At 41.5% G+C, this 21,997-nt stretch overlaps 1 protein-coding gene and 1 long non-coding RNA gene across 3 annotated transcripts in view; one reads left to right on the forward strand and one right to left on the reverse strand.

Annotated features, from left to right (window-relative positions):
• cacna1fa (calcium channel, voltage-dependent, L type, alpha 1F subunit a) overlaps positions 1-21,997 on the reverse strand; it is a 25,980-nt gene continuing 3,983 nt past the window's right edge. The window contains exons 4-47 of one of the 2 annotated variants that reach the window (XM_032521453.1): positions 20,407-20,546; positions 20,104-20,249; positions 19,847-19,999; positions 19,566-19,762; positions 19,348-19,451; positions 18,440-18,582; positions 18,280-18,348; positions 18,131-18,197; positions 18,006-18,032; positions 17,743-17,903; positions 17,405-17,630; positions 17,057-17,264; positions 16,822-16,942; positions 16,660-16,732; positions 16,423-16,486; positions 16,278-16,335; positions 16,075-16,171; positions 15,836-15,965; positions 15,665-15,724; positions 15,448-15,554; positions 15,119-15,206; positions 14,820-14,927; positions 14,338-14,390; positions 13,657-13,803; positions 12,803-13,004; positions 12,530-12,688; positions 12,320-12,430; positions 12,145-12,228; positions 11,147-11,167; positions 10,882-11,010; positions 10,720-10,785; positions 10,443-10,534; positions 10,047-10,206; positions 8,866-8,993; positions 8,663-8,759; positions 8,469-8,571; positions 6,695-6,796; positions 6,392-6,516; positions 4,836-5,176; positions 4,428-4,711; positions 3,901-4,269; positions 2,531-2,643; positions 2,096-2,428; positions 1-581 (exon numbers count right to left, since the gene is read on the reverse strand). In XM_032521453.1, the coding sequence (XP_032377344.1) occupies positions 375-581; positions 2,096-2,428; positions 2,531-2,643; positions 3,901-4,269; positions 4,428-4,711; positions 4,836-5,176; positions 6,392-6,516; positions 6,695-6,796; positions 8,469-8,571; positions 8,663-8,759; positions 8,866-8,993; positions 10,047-10,206; positions 10,443-10,534; positions 10,720-10,785; positions 10,882-11,010; positions 11,147-11,167; positions 12,145-12,228; positions 12,320-12,430; positions 12,530-12,688; positions 12,803-13,004; positions 13,657-13,803; positions 14,338-14,390; positions 14,820-14,927; positions 15,119-15,206; positions 15,448-15,554; positions 15,665-15,724; positions 15,836-15,965; positions 16,075-16,171; positions 16,278-16,335; positions 16,423-16,486; positions 16,660-16,732; positions 16,822-16,942; positions 17,057-17,264; positions 17,405-17,630; positions 17,743-17,903; positions 18,006-18,032; positions 18,131-18,197; positions 18,280-18,348; positions 18,440-18,582; positions 19,348-19,451; positions 19,566-19,762; positions 19,847-19,999; positions 20,104-20,249; positions 20,407-20,546 (5,973 nt within the window). In that variant the 3' untranslated portion in view covers positions 1-374. Of the gene's footprint in view, positions 582-2,095; positions 2,429-2,530; positions 2,644-3,900; positions 4,270-4,424; positions 4,712-4,835; positions 5,177-6,391; positions 6,517-6,694; positions 6,797-8,468; positions 8,572-8,662; positions 8,760-8,865; positions 8,994-10,046; positions 10,207-10,442; positions 10,535-10,719; positions 10,786-10,881; positions 11,011-11,146; positions 11,168-12,144; positions 12,229-12,319; positions 12,431-12,529; positions 12,689-12,802; positions 13,005-13,656; positions 13,804-14,337; positions 14,391-14,819; positions 14,928-15,118; positions 15,207-15,447; positions 15,555-15,664; positions 15,725-15,835; positions 15,966-16,074; positions 16,172-16,277; positions 16,336-16,422; positions 16,487-16,659; positions 16,733-16,821; positions 16,943-17,056; positions 17,265-17,404; positions 17,631-17,742; positions 17,904-18,005; positions 18,033-18,130; positions 18,198-18,279; positions 18,349-18,439; positions 18,583-19,347; positions 19,452-19,565; positions 19,763-19,846; positions 20,000-20,103; positions 20,250-20,406; positions 20,547-21,997 lie in introns of those variants that run through there. The other variant, XR_004332806.1, reaches the window with a different exon arrangement.
• Positions 18,890-21,997, forward strand: part of LOC116692889 (uncharacterized) — a 24,147-nt gene continuing 21,039 nt past the window's right edge. The window contains exon 1 of the long non-coding RNA XR_004332807.1: positions 18,890-18,961. This is a non-coding gene — a long non-coding RNA (uncharacterized LOC116692889). The remainder of the gene's footprint in view (positions 18,962-21,997) is intronic.

Genomic DNA, 21,997 nt, shown 5'->3' on the forward strand with positions numbered 1-21,997 from the left:
AGAAAACATAATGCTTTATTCATTGTCACAAAAATCCCAAACGTTGCTATGAGTTTTCACGTTGGATATTCAATATTCAGTTTATTGAAATAGTTATCTAAAAGAGTGAATGCTGTGGGACACTCACATTTGTTTGGGTAACAAAGTATTCATGTTTTATTGATCTTATAGTACAATATTTTTTTCTATTTTTGTACAGTTTGTACAGGTGCATAAAGTGACAACGATTCAAGTACAGTACAAAATGAGAATACAATGCAAAAAAAAAAAAAAAAAAATGGTCCACTGTCATTATAATGCTAAGAGCCCCAGTTTTTCTGTCACATTCAGCACAAAACACCGCAGTGGCAGTGTTCATTTCAGTTTCGCTGATTTCAGTAAGAAATCACGCAGTTCATTTCATCAGCCAGCTCCTCCTCGAAGCCAGAAACGGACTGGCTGGCTCCGCGAGCGATGAGGTCAGTGGCGGCGAGCTCCATGTCGTCCATGCTCATGTGGCAGGCTTCAGCTATCTCCCGCTTGGCAAAGTTCACAAACTTGGGGTCCCTGGCGTAGACCCCGAGGCCCTCGGAGATCAGGATCTGACGTCGGCGAGGAAGAACAAGGGCAGAGGAACGATCGTGTAAGACCACAATTACGTTTTCTGACATTTATCCTCTCTAACGCGCAAACACCAACGTGCATGTCTATCTTATTATCATAACCTTCAATGCACAAAAATGTAATCAGCTGAAAAAAGTCACTTAGCCAAATTGAAATGCAAAATGTTGCAACTTTTTTTCTTTTATCTTTTCTTTTTTCTTTTTTTTAATTTTTTTGTGGGTTTTTGTGTTTTTTTTGTGTCTCAATATGTCCTTTGTTCTCCATTCTTCTTGTGACTGTCTGTTCTGACATGATGTGATCACTGTTCTTGTCCTTGTTTCTCTGTATATAGCCTGTGTATAGCGTATTTGTATGCATTCATTATTTTTTTGGGTACCATCAACCTGCCAGGGGGTCTGCAGATGGAAATTAGCCAAAGGCTACAATCTGGCATATTTACATTTGTGAAAATGTTCATTAATATGTATTGTCCCCTTTTGTTTTTTCAACATAAAATAAATAAATAAACAGCGCAGTAACAGCAAATGGAGACTAAGTCTCAGTGGTGCACCGATATATATATATGATTACAGTATCAGCATTAAAAGTCAATATTGTCTTTTTACTGCTTATGTTTAGTCGATTGTGAAATATATTCTATGTATACCACTGTGAAATCCGTCATGTCTAATCTTCTAGGAATGTCTCTAATGCGTATGGTATTTACAGTGTATATCAGAGTATGCGTGTTGTATGAAAGGACAATTTCACAATTTTTCCAGACTTCTAGTGTGGTGCCCGTATGAAAGGTTGTACAGGTTTTCCTTGCTGTAATCATTCCTCCTGCTCATACTGGCCATTAATAGATGCCTTGCATTGAAAAGTTGATGGGGGACAAACTCCAAATGTTGTTCTGTGCAAAGGTACTGTATATTCCAAAAGTTATCTGCAGTTAATGTAAGGTCTCAGCAGCCTGAGTTAGTCACATCAAGTGAGAATCTTCCAAAGTCTTTTTAGAACGTTTTCTCTATTGACTATTGTGTAGACAAATTGTGAACCTATCCTTTACTACAGCTGCTAAAATGTGTATTTAGATGGAAAAAACATTGGTGTAAAAAAAAAAAAAAACATGAAATAAAACAAAACTTAATATCAAACTGCTGTTGGGCCACTATTCAAAATAGTGAATATGTTTATTAGTTTTAGATTCTGGTGGCTGCTATTGTTTCTCATTCACAAAAATCCTCTGCTACATTAGGCAGTAACTCAGTCTGTAGGGAGTTGGGTTGGGAACGGGAGGGTTGCCGATTCAAGTCCCTATGCACTGCCAAGGTGCTCTTGAGCAAGGCACGAAACTCAGGGCACCTTTCCATGAGCAGCCCCCTTCACTCTCCATTAGTGCATGTATAGATACTGAGCATGTGTGTAATGTGTGTAATAAAACCAAAGGGGAGAAAAACATTGTAATTTCCCTTGCAGGATTAATAAAGTAAAAATTATTATTATTACTTACCGACTCAACCAGACTGTCTGCACTGCCTTTATCTAAGAAGCCCTGGTTGACTGGTGGCATCCTCATGCTGCCCAAGGTCCTGGTCTGACCGGGGTACCAGCCAGGTGCCCTGCTCCCTGCGGGGAGGCTGGCAGAGCCGTCACTCCACAGCGGCTGGCTGTTGCCCGTGGCTTCGTCCACGAGGATCATAGGGCTGTAGATGAGCTTGCCTCTGCGTCCCGCGGGGCCCATTAATCCTGGAAGAGTAGCGGTGCCAGCTGATGTGGTGTTCACCCAGGAGGCAGATGTCATCGAGGACACGCTGCTGGGTCGGGCGTCCACGCTGGACTGGGTCTGACGCGAGAAAGCAAGAGCAGGAGAAGACCACGGAACAAGATGAGACACACTCGGGGTATGAACACGAACATTTTGTGAGTGTGTGTGCCGTTGCTTTACCTGTAGACGGGGTCTGAATGGGGATGTGTTTCCACGGTAGTTCCCTGGGATGGGGAGGTCATCCCCATTGGTCTGTGGCCTCAGACACTGTAAGTTGAAGGACGGCGTACGACCTGAAACAATAAGCAGGAAAGTGGTAGGAAACTGTCCAGGATGCAAGACTACAACCCTGTGTGGAGGGATTCAGCATCAGCAGTGCCGGATTATCCCACTAGGGGGCCTCATGGCCCTACTTAACCCCTGTTTGTGAAACATTTGGTTAAATACAAATGTATGCACCATAATAAATCTTCAATTATGTGAAGTGGTGTGTTTAAGCTTTAACGGGGTGTGACGTTGCCCTTAATATTTTAGTTGATACTCTGCTTTAGTGGTGCAAATCTGCCATTAGTCAAACTACCACAAACCAATGCAACTAAGAGTCTGAGGCTCTAGACCAGTGGTCCCCAGCCTTTTTGGTCTGAAGTACCCCCCACAGCCATCAGATGAACTCACGTACCGCTTCATCAATTCCCAATGTATGCTCCAAACAACACTATTCCTTATTATTTGTCATGTCGAACAGTCAAAATTAAGGTTGGTTTGGTCAGCAATCATACAACTACTACTACTACTACTACTACTACTACAACTACTGCTACTACTACTACATGGAGTGAAGTTGAATGTTTCAACTATTTATCCATTACTTTAAGCTAACAATTCCAACTGTTATCCATTACTTTTAGGGAATCAATTAAACTGTCATTACTTTTAGCTATTTATATCTACCATTTGCTCATTACTTTTAGCTAACTATTTCAACCATTTAGCCTTCCTTTTAGCTATTTATATCTACCATTTGCTCATTACCTTTAGCTAAGTATTTCAACCATTTAACCATTACTTTTAGCTATTTATATCTACAATTTACTCCTTACTTTTAGCTAACTATTTCAACCGTTTAACCATTACTTTTCGCTACCCGTTGAAACTTTTGTGCTCTCTTGCCAACTAGTTTTCATGCACTCTTACATAAATGCAATATGAAGTGTTTAGGTGTTTTAGTTCATGATCAATTCAATTTCTTCAAATTAGTTGAGCTGCTCCACAATCTTTCCACGTACCCCCTAGCAACAGCAGAAGTACCCCCTGGGGTACACATACCCCTGGTTGGGAATCGCTGCTCCATAGCAGCTGCCGGATCTACCTGGTTGGTAATCCAGCCTTGAGCCTTAGTAGTAAGTCTGTGACTACAATCCCATGCATATTACTTGGGATAATTCCACAGCATAGTTACCAGCCAGCTGTATTGTATTGTACCGTTCTGTATAATGTACCTAATTGTTATAATAACAAAATTGCCCCCTAATACAGAATGTATTACTCACCTCTTGGTAAGGGAGGAAGCAGTCGTCTCCTGAAATTTGTGCCATTCTCATTTCCACTGTAGCCATTCCCAGTGTAGCCACCGAAGGTGCTGCCATTTTCCATCCCGTTTATTGTACTTCCATTCCCATTGATGCTAATGATACTGCCGTTGCTGTGGTCTGAGTATCCATTGCCAATATATCCATTTGGGGCATAGGGAATGGGGCTTTCAATAACACTTCCATTCATGTTGGTGTCATTATAACCGTTGCTATCAAAGCTGTTGCCATGAGGATCATAGCGTATCCCCCCAATGCTGCCAGCTCTTTCCAGGGTCTGTCCATGGTAGCCTGGCTCAGGAGAGACAGCATCTGGATACATGTACCTATAAGATCCAAATAAAGACTTTGAGCACAATATAATATTCTCAAAGGAACAGTTTGACATTTTGGAAAATATGTGTATTTGCTTTTCTGTTGAGTTTAATTTAGTCATGTATTATATATGTTGTGTCTCTCTCTTTAGTCCCTTGCTTGTGTCTTACCCGTCACCGATGCTAGGTTTGCAGCATCCCCTTCAGTGCTGTAAACCTGCTCAGCTACTCCGTTTGTAGCCGCCACAACTGGTTCTTGAGCGACAACTGGTTCTTGAGCGACAACTGGTTCTTCAACTACGACGGGTTCTTCAACTACGACCGGTTCTCCAGCTACGACCGGTTCTCCAGCTTCGACCGGTTCTCCAACTACGACCGGTACTCCAACTTTGACCTCTGCTATCTCATGGGAAGGAGGTGGAGGAAGACATGGAGGAGAAGGAGGAGGCAACTCCACCCTGAACAGGAGAAGAAACAGCTCATTATGTCATTTCAAAAACAAACAAAAACAACTCAGTATCAAAGTGCAAATGGTCATATAATGTGATGAACCCAGTTTTGTATAAAATGAGAGAAACACACCTGATGGGCAGAGGATTGGACCCCGCAGGCTGCTCTGTTACAACGCTGACTCCCGCCAGCTCTGACCCTGGTTTCTGGTGCTCCTGCAGGCCCATCACCTGCTCTGTGATCACACCCCCGTTGGCTCTCTTGGGCGGAGGTTCCATGAGCAAAGCCACCTGCTCTACCAGCGTGTCTATAGGCGGCAGCGATGCGCCGGCGGGGTTTCGAGGAGTTCCATGCTCGCTGTCGAATATGTCATCACCGGTCATCTCCCCTTCCACGGCCTCCTCTTCTTCCAGGTCACAGGCCATCGCCATACGCATCTCTGGAGCCAGGTCCTGCAGCGTCCGCAGCCCGAGCTGAGAACATAAATATACTTTGAAACATTAACATACAGTAACATACAAGTGTTTATAATGACACTCTAGCAAATATCAAGTGGTGGAAGAAATATTTTACTTAAAAGGTATCTACACAAGAGTGACATGACACTGTCATGAACACATGACACTGTCATTGCACAGTCATGACACATGAACCCTAACATAACATAAGCATTATGTCATAAACCTTTTGTGACTTTGTTTGTAATGTTTATGACACGTTCATGACAGTGTCATGTCACTCTTGTGTAGATACCTTCAAGCAAAGAGTAACCAAAATACTCAGTCTATTCTTTAACTGAAGTGAAAGTAGCAATACTACAAGTAAAGGTCCTGCATTAAAAATTATCAAGTAAAACTATAAAAGTATCAACATCAGAATATACTACATTTCAGATTCTTATATTCCTATATTATATACTAAATTATGATTAGTGAAGCATTAATGTGTTCATCATTTTATTGTTGCAACTGGTAAAGGTGAGGTTTATTTAATCACGGTACATAGTGCTGGGTAGTTTAATTATTTTGCATTCTATAGTCATTAGTGGATTTAAGTTTGAATTAAAAAATCTGATTTGTCAAAGTAGCTGAAGCTGTCAAATAAATGTAAACACAATATTCCACTCTGACTTGTAGTGGGGTAGAAGTACTATAAAGTAGCATTAAATGGAAAAACTCAAGTAAAGTACAAGTTCCTTTAAAATTGTAAGTTACATTCCACCACTGCAAATATCCATAAAGTATCAACAAAGTTAAAGTCCCCTTCCACACCCCGTTTGGATGTTTGATCGTCTCTATGCAGAAGGGTGGAAGGTTTCTCTGCGCTCACATTAAATCTGAGTTTAACATGAGTCCGTAAGAGCGGGATTCTGTGACATCGAGTTTGTAGCCTATCAAGTTTGAGTATGTAACTTACACAAATGTGATATGGTAACTTATAACCCCCGGTGCATATATTAAGAATGAACTTTTCAGGGACATAGGAGACATCTTGTGTCTAGTAGGTAAACTTGAAATAAATGTAAAAAATAGCATATTCATGGATTCATTTTTGGAGTAGTTGTTTAACAAAGTAACGTAACTATCTTGTGAAGAAGAAAACATCTTAGAGAATTATTATTATTTAAAGTGGAGTACTTTTACATGTCTGAATGGGATCTTTAAAGTGAAAAGCACAATTTGTGTGACCTGCAGTGAAGCCGCCCTGTCCTTCCTTTTGGATTTCCTCTCCCTCTCCTTTCTCTTGCGGAACTTTTTGAAGTAGTCCTGAATCAAGAAGCTGGCGTAAAACTTCCCACAAGTCACCTCTTCCCCTGAGGAGGAAAAAAAAGGAAGTTAGCGATGTGGAAAAATGTGAAATGTGGCAGGTCAAGGGAAGAACATACAATGTCTTTTTGAAAACTGATTATACTCCAATGCAGGCATGATTTCTGCTTTCACAATTTTTCTTTTTTTATTCAAAGCTGATAGCTATGTAAATTCTTGTTGTACCTCTAGGGGGAGGAATGACTTCATCAATGAGCTTGGGCTTGGTGTGTTTCCAGAGCTTCTTAATGATCAGCTTCAGCTCTTCATTCTGCTGGTCGATGGGGCCTGAGGGGAACCAAAGGAATAAAACCTTTAAGTGAAAAAGCAGCCTTACAACACTGATACTACAGACCCAACACAGGGGTTTCTGTCTACAGTGGTGTGAAAAAGTGTTTGCCCCCTTCCTCATTTCCTGTTCCTTTGCATGTTTGTCACACTTAAGTGTTTCGGAACATCAAACCAATTTAAACAATAGTCAAGGACAACACAAGTAAACACAAAATGCAATTTGTAAATGAAGGTGTTTATTATTAAAGGTTAAAAAAATTCAAACCCTCATGCCCCTGTGTGAAAAAGTGATTGCCCTGTAAACCTAATAACTGGTTGGGCCACCCTTAGCAGCAACAACTGCAACCAAGCGTTTGCGATAACATGCAATGAGGCTTTTACAGCGTCCTGGAGGAATTTTGGCCCACTCATCTTTGCAGAATTGTCCTAATTCAGTTACATTAGAGGGTTTTCGAGCATGAACAAACTTTTTAAGGTCATACCACAACATCTCAATAGGATTCAGGTCAGGACTTTGGCTAGGCCACTCCAAAGTCTTCATTTTGTTTTTCTTCAGCCAGTCGGTGGTGGACTTGCTGGTGTGTTTAGGATCATTGTCCTGCTGCAGAACCCAAGTTCGTTTCAGCTTGAGTACACGAACAGATGGTCGGACATTCTCCTTCAGGATCTCTTGGTAGACAGCAGAATTCATAGTTCCTTTTATCACGGCAAGTCTTCCAGGTCCTGAAGCAGCAAAACAGCCCCAGACCATCACACTACCACCACCATATTTTACTGTTGGTATAATGTTCTTTTTATGAAATGCAGTGTTCTTTCTACGCCAGATATACTTGGACACACACCTTCCAAAGAGTTCCACTTTTGTCTCATCGGTCCACAGAATGTTGTCCCAAAAGTCTTGGGGATCATCAAGATGTGTTGTGGAGAAATTGAGACGAGCTTTGATGTTCTTTTTGCTCAGCAGTGGTTTTCTCCTTGGAACTCTGCCATGCAGGCCATTTTTGCCCAGTCTTTTCCTGATGGTGGAGGCATGAACGCTGACCTTAACTGAGGCAAGTGAGGCCTGCAGTTCTTTGGACGTTGTTGTGGGGTCTTTTGTGACCTCTCGGATGAGTCATCGCTGCGCTCTTGGGGTAATTTTGGGCGGCCGGCCACTCCTGGGAAGTTTCACCACTGTTCCATGTCTTTGCCATTTGTGGATAATGGCTCTCACTGTGGTTCGCTGGATTCCCAAAGCTTTGGAAATGGCTTTATAACCCTTTCCAGACTGATAGATCTCAATTACTTTCTTTCTCAATTGTTCCTGAATTTCTTTGGGTCTCGGCATGATGTGTAGCTTTTAAGGATCTTCTGGTGGACCTTACTGTGTCAAGCAGCTGACAGAAATTGAACTCAGGTGTGGACAACCACAGTTATAGTATGTTTTAACAAGGGGGGCAATCACTTTTTCACACAGGGCCATGATGGTTTGGATTTTTTTTCACCTTTAATAATAAACACCTTCATTTACAAATTGCATTTTGTGTTTACTTGTGTTGTCCTTGATTATTGTTTAAATTGGTTTGATGTTCCGAAACACTTAAGTGTGACAAACATGCAAAGGAACAGGAAATGAGGAAGGGGGAAAACACTTTTTCACACCACTGTATGTATGTGTACGAGATCTAACCTTCGGTTTTGATCTTGAGTGAGGTTCGCACAAGAGCAAACAGAGTAGCACTGAAGGTGACTGTCCCGTCGGTGTGCAGTGGGACGTTCATAGCAACCAGTCTCTGAGAGAGCACAAAGCAGAAGGAGTGAGAGCTATCTACCTGCTCATGTTATTCACATCAAGGGGGCAGCGTTGAATTTATGTCGACTTACCTTGCATGCAACACGATGAGGACACAGTTTTCCAAAACCAAGAGGTGGCTGAATCCTACGCAGCAACGTGACGACGTCGATGTGTTTTATACGACCGCTGCGAGAGGCAGACAAACAGACATTTACAGACAGACGAGAAGATTCTGGGAATAGGTAGAGGGGACAAACAGAAGAGCAGACGGGTAAAGAGAAACGAGTCATACGTGGCCTCTGGATCGTAGTCAGACCAAACTCTCTTAAACTCGTCCAGGTGGTGAGTGCCGAGCACCGTCCAGTCTCGTGTCAGGTACTCAAAGTTGTCCATGATGACGGCAATGAACAAGTTGATAATCTGGACAGGGAGGACAGAAAAAAAGAGACTTGTAAATTGATTTATGACTGCTTTACATTAGTGTGTATGTGTTTGCTTCCACATGTGTGCGATTATCAGAGTGGCCTTCATAAGGATGTATAGGTCCATTCATCCAGTATTGGTGAATTTCACAAAACCCCAGCAGAAAAAAAAAATTAAGGGTTTATTTTAGCAGCCAGGGAGTGTCCCAGTGGGTCTCTACCATAGAAGCAAAACAAGACACACAAAAAGAGACGGGTTCGACATGAACTTGGATGATATGGCTGTAAATCTGGCTTCAAGGAAACTGAGAACTGTGATGGTGGTCTCAAATCAACATTTTAAAATAGATGAAGTGCATTAAATATGGTAGGTTGGCCTCTGTGCAAATTCACTTCTTGCAATGCAAAGACATTTCAGCGTGGGAACTTTCTGGAACTGGTTTTTACTGTAAGAGAATTCAAGGTCCTCATTACACTCTATTATTAGATGGCATTGATGCTAATCTTAAACAGGTAATCTGTAACAGGCAATACTGTAAATCCAGGTCTGCAGCAGCTAAAATATGTCAGAACATGTCAGATTAGACCCTGTTCTCGTACATTCTGCAGGTTCAAAGTCACCTTCACTGAACCTGTTTTAATGTCTTAAAATAGCACTGAAGTCATGGAAAAGTTACCAAAATATTTTCACCCATTTAAATCAGGATTTGGTTGATTTGGCCCTGCTGTCTGGATTGACAAAAGCCCCAGCTGTGGGAGTTCTCTGAGGAGCTGGGAACTGGAGAAGGCAGGGTTAGCTTTCTAAAACTGTTACCACTCATTCACTGCAATTCTATCCTCTGTGCTTTTATCTGACTTTAATCCCACTTGACACAAAAAACCCTGTTTTACAGGCTGAATTAATCTGAATTAATTATACCTAGATTTAATTTGCAGTCAGGAGCCTGTATTAAGTTATAGCAAAAGGATGGAATGTCTTCTACTTGAAAATGACCTGAAAACCTAGTGATTTAAAAAACCCAAATCCTTAATCCTCCTCAGCTTCTCTCACCAGGTAGGCACAGAGCATGAAGAAGCTGATGAAGTAGATGTAGGCCAAGTTGCTACCGCAGGAGAACTCTTCACCAGGCTCGGTGTCGGCTTCTGGGTCACAGCGTCTGCCTGGCAGAGCTGCCAGCATGATCTCCTGCCACTGCTCTCCTGTGGCACACCTACACAGACACAGAGACAGGGCAGCCTTTTCATCTCACCTGTATTCAACGCATTCACTAAGATCTTTTCCATCTTGTTTCAAAGGAAGAGAATTACATTATTTGGCTTTTGAAATACTGTGTTGGGGCTTGAGTTACTCCTGGCAGCAAATATATGCAAGCATCAAATGTGCAAGTATCAATAACACTTTGAAAGCTCTTGTAACATTTGTCTCTTTCTGGCTAAAATGGCTCACCGGAAGAGCACCAGAACAGCCATGAAGAAGGTCTGGAAGTTGCAGTTTCTGTTGATATGTGTGTCGTCATCGATGGCCACTTTCCCAAAAGTCTGAAAAGAGTCAACAGTGCACTCGGTAAGAAACAAACAGCTACAGCCATTGGGTCAATATGACTAGTAAAAATTTAGTGAAGTGGGGGAAGACTGTCATGTATGTTTTATACATGATTTTTCATTTTAAGTTGGTGGAAATGAGACCATTTAACTCCTGGATCACTTTAATAAGAGAGACTCACCTGCATGCCAATCACAGCGTAGATGAAAAAGATCATGGCAATGAGCAGACCAACATAAGGCAGGGCCTGAGCAGAGGAAAGTCAAAGGCAAAATTACAGAAAAGGAGTTCATAAGAGTCCTGAAAACAGTGAATCCTTCAGGTTGTGTGATTATTCGCTGACCTGGAGCGACTTGACAAAAGTCCAGAGGAGCGTTCGAATGCCCTCTCCTTTGCTGAGCAGTTTCACCAACCTCAAGACTCGGAATAGACGGAAAAAAGTGATGGACACTTTTCCACTCTCTCCTTTACCCTAGAACAGGAAAAAACGGTGTTGAGGCAAAAACAGGTGAATGAACGTATGTGTTACCGTGCTCGTACATGTAGTATCTCGAAGTATGAATCCAAAGAAAATATTTGGAGTATTAGTGGTTGTGTTCAGCTCTCACCTCACCATGGCCACCTCCTCCCTGGATCCACGTTTCAACAAAAGAGGAAAGAGATTAAAAAGCCATCAGGCACAAATGGTTAAATCTTTGAAGCAAAAAATAAAAATAAAGGAAACCATTTCAATGAAGGATTATTTGGATTTTTGTATCGTGTAACAATTAACAGTTCAGTATTATATAATATTGTTTTAAAGTTGTCTCCACACTGCTAGGAATACAGTTCTGGTGAAGAAATACTAATTTCTTTGGTTGGAAAAAAATAAAAAAGTTCAAACTTCAACACATTTATTCTAAAGAATACTGGAATCGGCCTATAAAATTCCAACCAAACTCCCCAGAATTCCCAGAAAAATATCCTGAGGATACACATGAACTTAGGGTTGTGCAGTAACAGTGAAACCTTTTGATTCTGGCAACTGGTTTTCTTCTGGTTTTTATTCCAAATAATACATGAACTGCTTTCTACACAAAGGGCTCTTTTTCAAAGTCTTTAAGTAGTTTTGGTAATATTATTATGGGTTCTGGAAATTTGAGTATTGAACAATTGTTGATGCTAATGTTGTGGTGTGTTTTCGTGGTTGTGTTTCATGATGGATGCCATACTCTTGCTGCAACAAAACCCTGAACCTGAAACTAATGTTGATGTGGTGTTCTTTTTTGAGCCAATAACTCTCCGTTAGAGTAAATTGGAATTTTAGTTTCTGAGATGAGACAGGAAGGTAATGAATGGATCATGTAACTTTTTCCTTTTTCACAGAAAATTTATTCTGCGTCCAACTCATCGCATTTACAGAGACCAAACAGAAAAGAGTTCCACTACAGGCTCTTATCAAGCCTCTAAGACAGTACATACTGATGATACTGGAATTTGGTAAACCTAATTTGACTTTTAAAATTCTCACATTAATGATTTCCCCACTATTTCTCCACAGCAGTAGAGGAAACACCGTGACACAGCTTTTGAGCTTTTATTTTGTCAGCTCATGGAACAAACTTACGCTTAACTCAGAGACGGCAATATCCAACACGCTCCCCACGACAATCAGAGCGTCAAAAGAATTCCATGGATCGATGAAATAGTGCTGCGAAGGGAAGAAGACGCACAGTGAGAGTTAAAAAAACAGACAGTGTCGACAGTTGTTTGTCTTCAAAGGTAAGAGAGGGAAACCTCACATGAACCCGCAGGGCCAGTAACTTGATGACCATCTCGATAGTGAAAACCACAGTGAAGATCATGTTGAGGATGTCCATGATGGAGGTGAATAGTTTGGACTGCTCGTAATGCTGGGAGAGAGAAGCAAAAACACAAAATGTCCTATCGCAACACTAAAACAAGGTGACATTTCCGTATTTCATAAAGTAAAGGAGTTGTGGAAATGCTACCTGAACAGCCAGGGTGAGGGTGTTTCCCAGAATCAGCACAAACATGATGTACTCAAACTGGCTGGAGTTGATAATTCTCCAGAATTTGAGCTGGGACGGGTTTTTAGGAATGTAAATCTTGATAGGCTGAGCTTTGAGAGCATAGTACACACACTGGCGCTGCGCACAGGTGGGGAAAAAGAAGAAAGCACAAACATCATGTACTTTTGAAAAATGAAACATGTATGCGTGTCATTATTTATTTAATTAGTATAAATAAGTGAGTTAACTAACTTGATTTTTGTTGAGCTCACAGTTTTTGAATTCGGCCTCCCCTTGCTCTCGAAATGTGATGATGACAAAACCCACAAATATGTTCATCATGAAGAAGGCGATGATGATGATGTAGATGATGAAAAAGATGGAGATTTCTACTCGGTAGTTGTAAATGGGCCCTCGGTTGATGGCGTTGGCGTCCACGGCCCGGTAAAGGAGCCTTTATTCAAAAAAACACAACAGTGAGGACACATTTTATAGCCAAACATTGATTTAAAGACCATAAAGCCTGGTTATAGTCTGTTTTTTAATGTTTTTTTATCATTGTTGTTGTCAACAAATCCCACGAGAACACAAAATCTACTGCCAAACTGATATTCCATATTCCTCATAGAGCTCCATTGTTTTCCAAAGGAACATCAATGAACCACACTGTTGTATTAGGGGACATATTCCTTCAACATGATAATAATATTGTAATTTATTTATTTTGAATTAACCCCAAATAACTCCACTAGACACCAAACATGTATCAATCCATGGCAGAAAATAGTCCCTGAGAAATACACTATTCCCTGCTGTTAATAATATTTTGTAAATCCTACAGTGCCCAGCTCTTTTACATCATTACTGAGCCATTTATCAAAATGAAAGTACCTATTTGTGACCAATTTTTAAAGATTTACATCTTAAGTAAGAACGGAAACACAGTAGGGAAGTCAGAAAGTTTTGAGAGTCAAAATCCTATATCTTTGTATTTTTATTTTCATGGGATTTGTTGAAACTAATAAAATTTAAAATAAATAACACCAGCCTTACAGTATCCGTTGCATTGATAGAAACAATGTAGTATAATGGAAGTTACTACTCACTGTGGCCAGCCTTCAAATGTCGACACAGTGAATAAAGCCAGCATGCCCATGAGCACATTGTCAAAGTTGAAGTCACTGTTTTCCCAAATCCTCTCTTTGACCATGGGGTGGTTCATATCCCCGTCCTGATAGACCACAAACGTTCCCCTAAAACCCAAACCCATCCAAACAGTTCATGACAGTGACGGCATTAGAGCCCGACCTACCGATACAAATATTTGGTTATATTTGGTTATATTCCGATATATATAAATCCAGAAACGCGTAACAGAACATAAACAGATTTCCCTAACATTAGTTATTTGTAGTTATTTATGAGTTCTCACTAAAATAATATGATGATCATTTGTTTTATTGTCACAACAGAACCGAGGAACATCAAAATATATTAAAGATATAGTTGTATAGTGCCCTCTGGTGGACAAACAATGCAACGCCAACACTCGTAACATGGTTGACCGTCCGTTTTTATTTCATTTTTTAAATATTCATTGTCAGTTATCAGAATCATTTATTTATCCATATAAGATTTGATGAATTTCCCATAAAGCCGATACGATAGACGAAAAAATGCTAATATTGGCCAAAAAATTTGGCGATAATCGGTGGGCAATAGAAGGCATGTTATAGACTCTCAAGTGCTGTAAGTTGTGTAGAGAAATGAGGAAAAGGGAAACTGACTTGCACTCGTCAGGAGTGTGTTTGGCTTCATCTGTGCAGCTGTAGAATCTGCCCTGTAACATTAAATACAAAATACAGAAAGTTAAAACCATTAAAAACACTCAGTGGCCACATCTCTTTTTTAAATGAGTGAGTGAGAGTAAAATGCCAATGTAATGCAGTTCAATACAACCGCTGTTTACAAAGCTCACAATGTTCAGTTTTTGGTGATATTGTTGGAAATGTGTAAATTAAATCATGTTTATAATTAAGGGGGCAAACACCTCTGAGTATAATGCAGTCCAGGACAACACAACAACCCCCACTATGACTATGACCTCAGTGCTGAAAAGAAAAATGACATACTGAAACATAGAATTTCATAAGCACCTCTATGCCAGGGTCAACAAAAAAGTGAACATGAGCAGCGTAAAAGCAGAGTTTGTATCTACTAGTGTGGCCACTGAGAGTAGAAATCAAAGACTCAAATCATGAACAAGTACCTTGAAGAGCTGCACTCCGATACAGGCAAACATGAACTGAAGGAGCGTTGTGACAATTAAGATGTTGCCGATGGTGCGGATCGCCACGAACACACACTGCACCACATTCTGTGAACACCAACGGAGACGTGTTAGCTTTGAATAGCAACAAACTAGACTTTATATACGCTTAATACATAGCAAATATGAAAATGCAAAAATGCAAAAAACAATGCAATAACCATGCAATAAACACACCTACTTACTTAATATATCATTTGAATATAACAAAGACAGATAAATAAAAGAGAGCTGTTTACCTTTAGTCCCTTGGCTCTGTTAATGGCTCGAAGAGGCCTGAGCACTCGCAGCACTCGGAGGATCTTGACCACAGAGATAGCACTTGAACTGAGAACAACAATGCAAAATATTGAATTTTGAAATTGAGCAAATACATAAATACATAGGATGCAAAATAATAGGGCACACTGGACTGGGGAATAGAGAGTATAAAGTCTAGAACAACATTGGGAAACACTTTAAAGAGACATCGCTGCTTCCACACATTACAGCTACACAACAGTGACTCCTATCGACTTTTCTGTCAGAATACAACAGTGCAGTTTGCGTTAGACGGGCATCTACTCACTGTAGAAAGAAAGACGTGAGGGACACACTGACAACCAGCAGGTCAAGAAGGTTGAAAGCGTTTCTACAGAAGGAGCCAGTGTGCAGAAAAGCTCCGTAGACTGTCATCTGGACATGAGCGTGGGAGCGAAGAAACACAGTTAAATGTTGTAGACGTTGTGTGTCATTGAATCTTAAAAGCTTAAGCACAAGTCAATTTCAGCCACTGCAACCGTTACCTTTAGTACGATCTCCACTGTGAAAACTGAGGTGAAAACATAATCGGCATAACCGAGCACCTGATGATGAGAGGAAATCGATTTTAGTATTGAATCTGGTTTATTGGGAAGGTAATGATGAGCGGATGGACATGGTCTGCCGGCATGAGGCTCTGGTGTGGTCTTTCTTACTATGTTCCTGAATGAGTGGGATTTGATTGGATCCTCAGCAGCCAGGGAAATACTACTCATGATGATGAAGATGAGAATGAAGTTGGTGAAGTAGGGGTGATGGATGAGGTTGTGGCAGGCGACTCGCAGACTGAGAATAGGACGGAAATTGCAAAAGGAAAGTGGATTATTTTGTGCAATGTCGGTGTTGTTAGTGTTATGGAAGTGTAGTAAAATTAGGCTGATTTGACGCAGATTACCAGTTTTTCTTTCCAAGAATGAAGAAGGAGCTTCCATCAGGGATTGGGACGATCTTCTCTTTGGGCCCTGAGAACTCAGGCTTTAATGGAGCAACTCCTATAATTAAATAAAGAGCAAAGAAGAGAGTATTAAGAGACAGTTTACGTCTTTAATCGGCATGTCTGCTGTCTTTCCTGCAGGGCGTGGTGTCCGTCGGACTCACCCTCCAGTCCTTCGATGGCCCTCAGCTCCTCGTTTTCCTGCCAGTCATCCTCATCGTTCTACACACGGGACAAAAGATTAGCTGTCTGGCATTTCACTTTAACAAAGTCCAATATGCTCAGTAAAGAAAGACAAATATTCTCTACCCCTGCTTCTTCATCCTCTTTCTCTTCATCATCATCCCACTCTTCTTCATCTTCCTTTTTCTCCCTGAAAAAAAACAAATGCAATTAATCTAAAGGGTTAATTGTTTGAAAATGATATTTTTGTATGAGGTAAATAAACTGATCAGTCTAAGCGCAGCAGGAAATAGAAGGATGGGTCAGTTATAAATGTGTCCGGTACGACTGCTCACTATCATTTTTTCCTTATGTCAAACTTACTCGACTTTGGTCTTTTCGCCGCCTCCTGCCAAGTTGTCCACAGCGATAGCCAAGAACACATTGAGCAGAATGTCTGATCACAAAATTAAGGAGCCCCATTTGTTTGCATTTGGAATTAAAGACCAATCATTTAATGCTCAGACTTCAAAAGGAAAAGGATACAGTTGCCACAGACAAAGAGGATGACAAAGTAGATGCACACCACCATGTTGGGGAAGATGGGACCTCCGTAGGCCATGATGCCGTCGTACATCACAGCGTTCCAGTCCTCTCCGGTGAGGATCTGCAAAGAAAAGAGAGACACAGTAGACAGACGGAGTGAGAGACCGCTAATTGAAACCACAATGGTGGTAAAGAGTGGAGCAACATTGTGAGATATAGAGGACATTTAAATCACCTGGAAACAAGTGAGCAGAGCCTGAGGGAAGGAGTCAAAAGTACTTCTCTTCATCTGAGTCTCGTCAAAGTTGAATTTGCCTCCAAATAACTGCATGCCCAGCAAGGCAAAGATGATGAGGAAGAGGAAGAGCAGGAGCAGAAGGGAGCAGATAGCTTTCATGGAGTTGAGCAGCGAGTTGACCAAGTCTGACAAAGCAGCCCAGTGCCTGGAAATAACAAAATCAAAGAGAGCAAAGCCATGATGAAAAAAAAAAAAACTACAAAAAACAGCAGGTACATCTACAACACAGCTTTCTTCCTCATGCGGCCGACTGATGTCTCACCACTAAACTCTGGCACCAATTACCGAGTCATCTTGAATATCCTGAGCAGTCGGATGCAGCGCAGCACCGAGATGCCGATGGGCGGGATGAATTCCAACTCGACGAGCAGCGTCTCGAGGATGCCGCCGCACACCACAAAGCAATCAAAGCGGTTGAACAGCGCCATGAAATAGATCTGCAGGCCAAAGGCGTACATCTTCATCAACATCTCCAGAGTGAACAGCAGCAGCAGGATCTTGTTGGCTCGCTCTGAAGGACAAACAGAGAAGAAGAAGTCATATTTTTTACATCAGCGAGTCCCAGTGTAGAGTTGGAGTACAGCTCAGCAAAGGTTCAAATAAAAGGCGGAATGAATTCTTACCTTGCATTTCTGTCAGCCACTTTGGCTGTCCGTAGTGCTCGGAGGCACTGGCCACTGTGTTGAGAAACACCAGCAGAAGCACCAACCAGTAAAAGTTATTGGTCTTGGCGGCCACACGGCAGTTCTTCCTCATTGTGTGATTCAGCTGGCACAACTGGTCGCTAAAAAGGAGACACAATAGTGTTTTGAATGAGGTGTGCATTTTGACAAGAGTGTAGCCACTAATAACATTCATGATCCCTTTTTTTATTTTCTCAACTTACCAGAAGCTATTGGCCATCATCTTTGCCCTGAGAAAACGAGAAAACGAGAAAAATTGACTTCATTAACGCCTTTATGCCGGGGATTTAAAAAAAAAGAAGAAGCTGTTATTTCTCTGTGCCCTTACATGAGAGAAGCACAGAATCCACTGTCATCATCGAGGTATGCTATATCATCATCTGAGTCTGACTCAGCTGAAAACAGATAAGTACCGAGTGTTAAAGAGAATCGTGTAAAAAATACAAACACATTAACAGACCAGGACAGCTGACCTACCTCCACCGTCCTCACTGTGCTTGTACCAGCCAAACTTCTTCATCATCTTTTTCTTTGCTATCGCAGCACCTTTGAAGTCAAACAGAGCCAGGTGATGTGTAAATACAAAGCTACATGTAATCTACTTTGGTTTGTCTGCATGAATCTGTGTTGAACTAACGTTTGTTTCCTTCTTCGTCCACGTCCTCGGCCTCTATGAGCCAGTCCATGTAGCCTATCATGTCCTCCTCCATCTGCTTGCTCTCCTGTGCCTTCTGCAGCTCACCACGCGCCACCGCCTTTTCCCTTTCCTTGGAGAACTCTCTGTGCACACACACAGGACCAAGAAACTCAGTGAAAAACAGTGAAAACAAATGTATGGGAGTCATTTTGTTTCTCATAACTAGGGCTGGGTATTGTTAAAAAAAAAAAATGGTACCGATACCCAATACCGTGACTTTGATACCGGTTCCTAAACAATACTGTTTTGAAACCAATTTTACATCATTTACAACATTAACACATTGTGGCACAAATCTTTTTTTATTTCTTTTTAAGCTCCAGTACGTGAGCCCCGTCTCTGTGCGAGACGTAGGCTGTTCCTGTGTGCCTCTATGACATGTAACACAAACATTATTAGATCTTGGTAGAAGTACGCTGCATGCTTATTGGCTCACTGACGCTGATGAGATTCACTCCTCAGGTATTGAATGATGAGGCATTTTTTAATAATCAATACTTTTGAGGCAACTTGATCGGTGCCTAAAAAGTATTGAATTCGGTCCCCAGCCCTACTCATAACACACAAGAAAGGCACAGACAGCTGCACTCTAAGAAATAAATCCGTAAAATAACAGAAACAGTACTTGCAGCTCATTACCCGGACATTCTACCGTAATTAAAAAACTGAAATTTTCAGTTCAATAACTGTGTCAATGGTACAAAAAACATAACACTTTCTGTTATATTGTAAATAAACAGAAATATACCTGGGGATCACGTACAAGGGACAATTTCTGTTAAAATTTACAGTCCTACAACTGTTAATTTACAGATATTTCTTAGAGTGTGAGTGAGTCGCCAACTTACCCGCTCAACACACCCAATACGAGATTGATAATGAAAAAGGATCCAAAGATGACCAGAGAAACAAAGTAAACCCATGGAATCTCAAAGCCAATGGCATCGTTCATCTGTGCAGAGAGACAGAGACAAAGTAAGGGAACAGTTACGTTTTTTTTGTTTAAAAAAAAAAATACAACCAGCAAATGTAAAACTGTGGAGGACCCAGGAGCATGTGTGTGTACCCAGTAGAGAACATCTGTCCAACCCTCCATTGTGATGCATTGGAAAACGGTCAGCATGGCGAAAAAAACGTTGTCGAAGTTTGTGATGCCGCCGTTGGGGCCCTCCCACTTGCCCCTGCATTCAGTCCCGTTCCCGACACAAAAGCGCCCGCTCCCGGCAAACGCACAAGGTGACGGATCATCTTCCACCATGAGACCTGGAGCAGAGAGCAGCGTTGAGTCCACACATCCGTGAAATCTGAACACCGCAAAAAATCTGCTTGAGTTAAGGGAGCACAGACCCGTAGTGGTGGAGTAGCACGTCTTGTGCATCCTGCCGATGAAAAGCTCCAAGCCGATGATAGCGTAGATGATGATGACGAACATGACCAACATACCGATGTGCAGAAGGGGGACCATGGCTTTCATGATGGAGTTCAACACAATTTGTAAACCTGACAAGGCAAACACATTTTTCAGAGGTGCATGTGCGATGGAGCACAGAAACACACATGCAAAAACACATAACACACAAACTGAAATGAATGGAAAAACTCACTTGGCACTCCAGATACGAGCCGAAGTGGTCGTAACACCCTGAATGCTCTGAGAGCTTTGACATCCAGGCCTCCAGGTTTTCCTGCAGCATGATGGGCCTCTCCTGGCTTGTGATCTGTCATGCCTTCTGCTATCACACTGAACAACCTGCACACACACACACACACACACACACACACACACACACACACACACACACACACACACACACACACACACACACACATATAAGAACTGTCAGAACTTTACTTCTTATCAGGGCATTTCCAGATGCAAATCTTGACGCCGTAAAGCAACAAAATACCCGACAATGACGATAACAAAATCAAGCAAGTTCCATCCGCTGCGTATGTAGGCGCTGGGGTGCATGACTAAGCCGTAGGCAAGAATTTTAGTGAAGGTCTCGATGGTGAAGATGACGAGGAAGACGTACTCAACTTGTTCCTGAGAAGCAAAAGAAGAAGGCAAAGTAAAGATGTTTGGCAAAATTGCAATGACACTTTTAAAAGTCAGCGAGTGCGTCTGACACAACTAAATATGGAAGATTGTGGAAGAAAATGTCAAGTTATCATCACAGGGAAATAAAGACATTTGGAAACGGATTTCTCTTTGTCACATACAGCAATAAATGGCATTAACTGACTTCTTCATGCGTCGTTGTGGAAACCACGTGCTATCATTAAAGGCTGACTGTGGTGGCTTTCTAACCTCTTAACCCACTGCCTAACCCATGCTTAAGCATGTCCCTGGATCCCTTTTCTGTAACCTTCCGCTTAAAGCTTCTAATCACTGCTACCCCTGTCACCAGGCTCTTAAGTCAGGCTGACACAATAATCCTGCCATAATGTGGTTTAGTGCAAGATGACTTGAATACATACAACTCTTAAACATTCACCAAAACTTGATGCAAAACAATGGATGATTTTACCTGATAATACAGTTAGTTACTGAAGGTAAGTGCATGTTAAACTGTCAGCTTACATCCTTTCTGCAATCCAATAAAGAGATCTACTAAGATCTATCCTGCTGCAAGTCTAGGCGTGTGTGTCCCTGACTCCCTGCGACCCTTTTTACAAAATGACCTGAAATCGAATTCAAATATTGGATGCTTTTTCATCTCGCTGCTAACAAGGTTCAAGGAGGAGGATTGTTTCTAAAAAAATATTGGACTTTTTCCAAATACATGTCAAGCTGTTTGTAGGTCACATTGGTTCATATTTCCAATATGCCAAATTAAAACAGGCTTGTTTCCAGTCTGACCGCGCTGTAATTTGTAATTTACAGAAAACAAAATGTATCACAAAGAGAGAGACAAAGAGAGTAGACAAAGAAGAGGCAGATGGGTGCTGTTTAAATCAGTCGTGATCCCCGACAGGGTCACCTTAACGAGGTCATAGCGCAACTTCTTTCCCCTCTAACACCATTACCATCCAACGGGACACTGGCACCTTCTCGCTAATTGTTGCTACCTGCAACTACTGTCATTTTATTATTAAAAAAGAAAGAAACCAAAACTGTTTTCCTACACTTTCGTCACGAATCATGCGTGCACCTATCAGCGTTCTCACGACTCAGGGGACGTGAGAAGGAAAATCATCTCAGGGGAATCACGCAGGATGTTATTAGTGAGAGTCAAGCCTTGGAAATAGGAACATCAGAACATGCACTGTGTAAAAGAAGCTCAGACACTGTACGTCACGTGGACATAGTACCCCTTGACAGTTTCATTTGTTCCCCTCAAAAGGTATCAAGTTGCTGTCAAAAAACTTTTTCATACTTTCAGCTCCCAAGAAGAAGAAAGCTCCGTGTGATCAAAGAGCTCCAGCATCTAATTGAAGCTATACTTGATGTGACATTCTCCATGTCGGGCCCTTTAGATCGCTCTGAACGATCTG

The sequence above is a fragment of the Etheostoma spectabile genome, chromosome 7 (assembly GCF_008692095.1).
Source record: "Etheostoma spectabile isolate EspeVRDwgs_2016 chromosome 7, UIUC_Espe_1.0, whole genome shotgun sequence".
Lineage (NCBI taxonomy): Eukaryota > Metazoa > Chordata > Actinopteri > Perciformes > Percidae > Etheostoma > Etheostoma spectabile.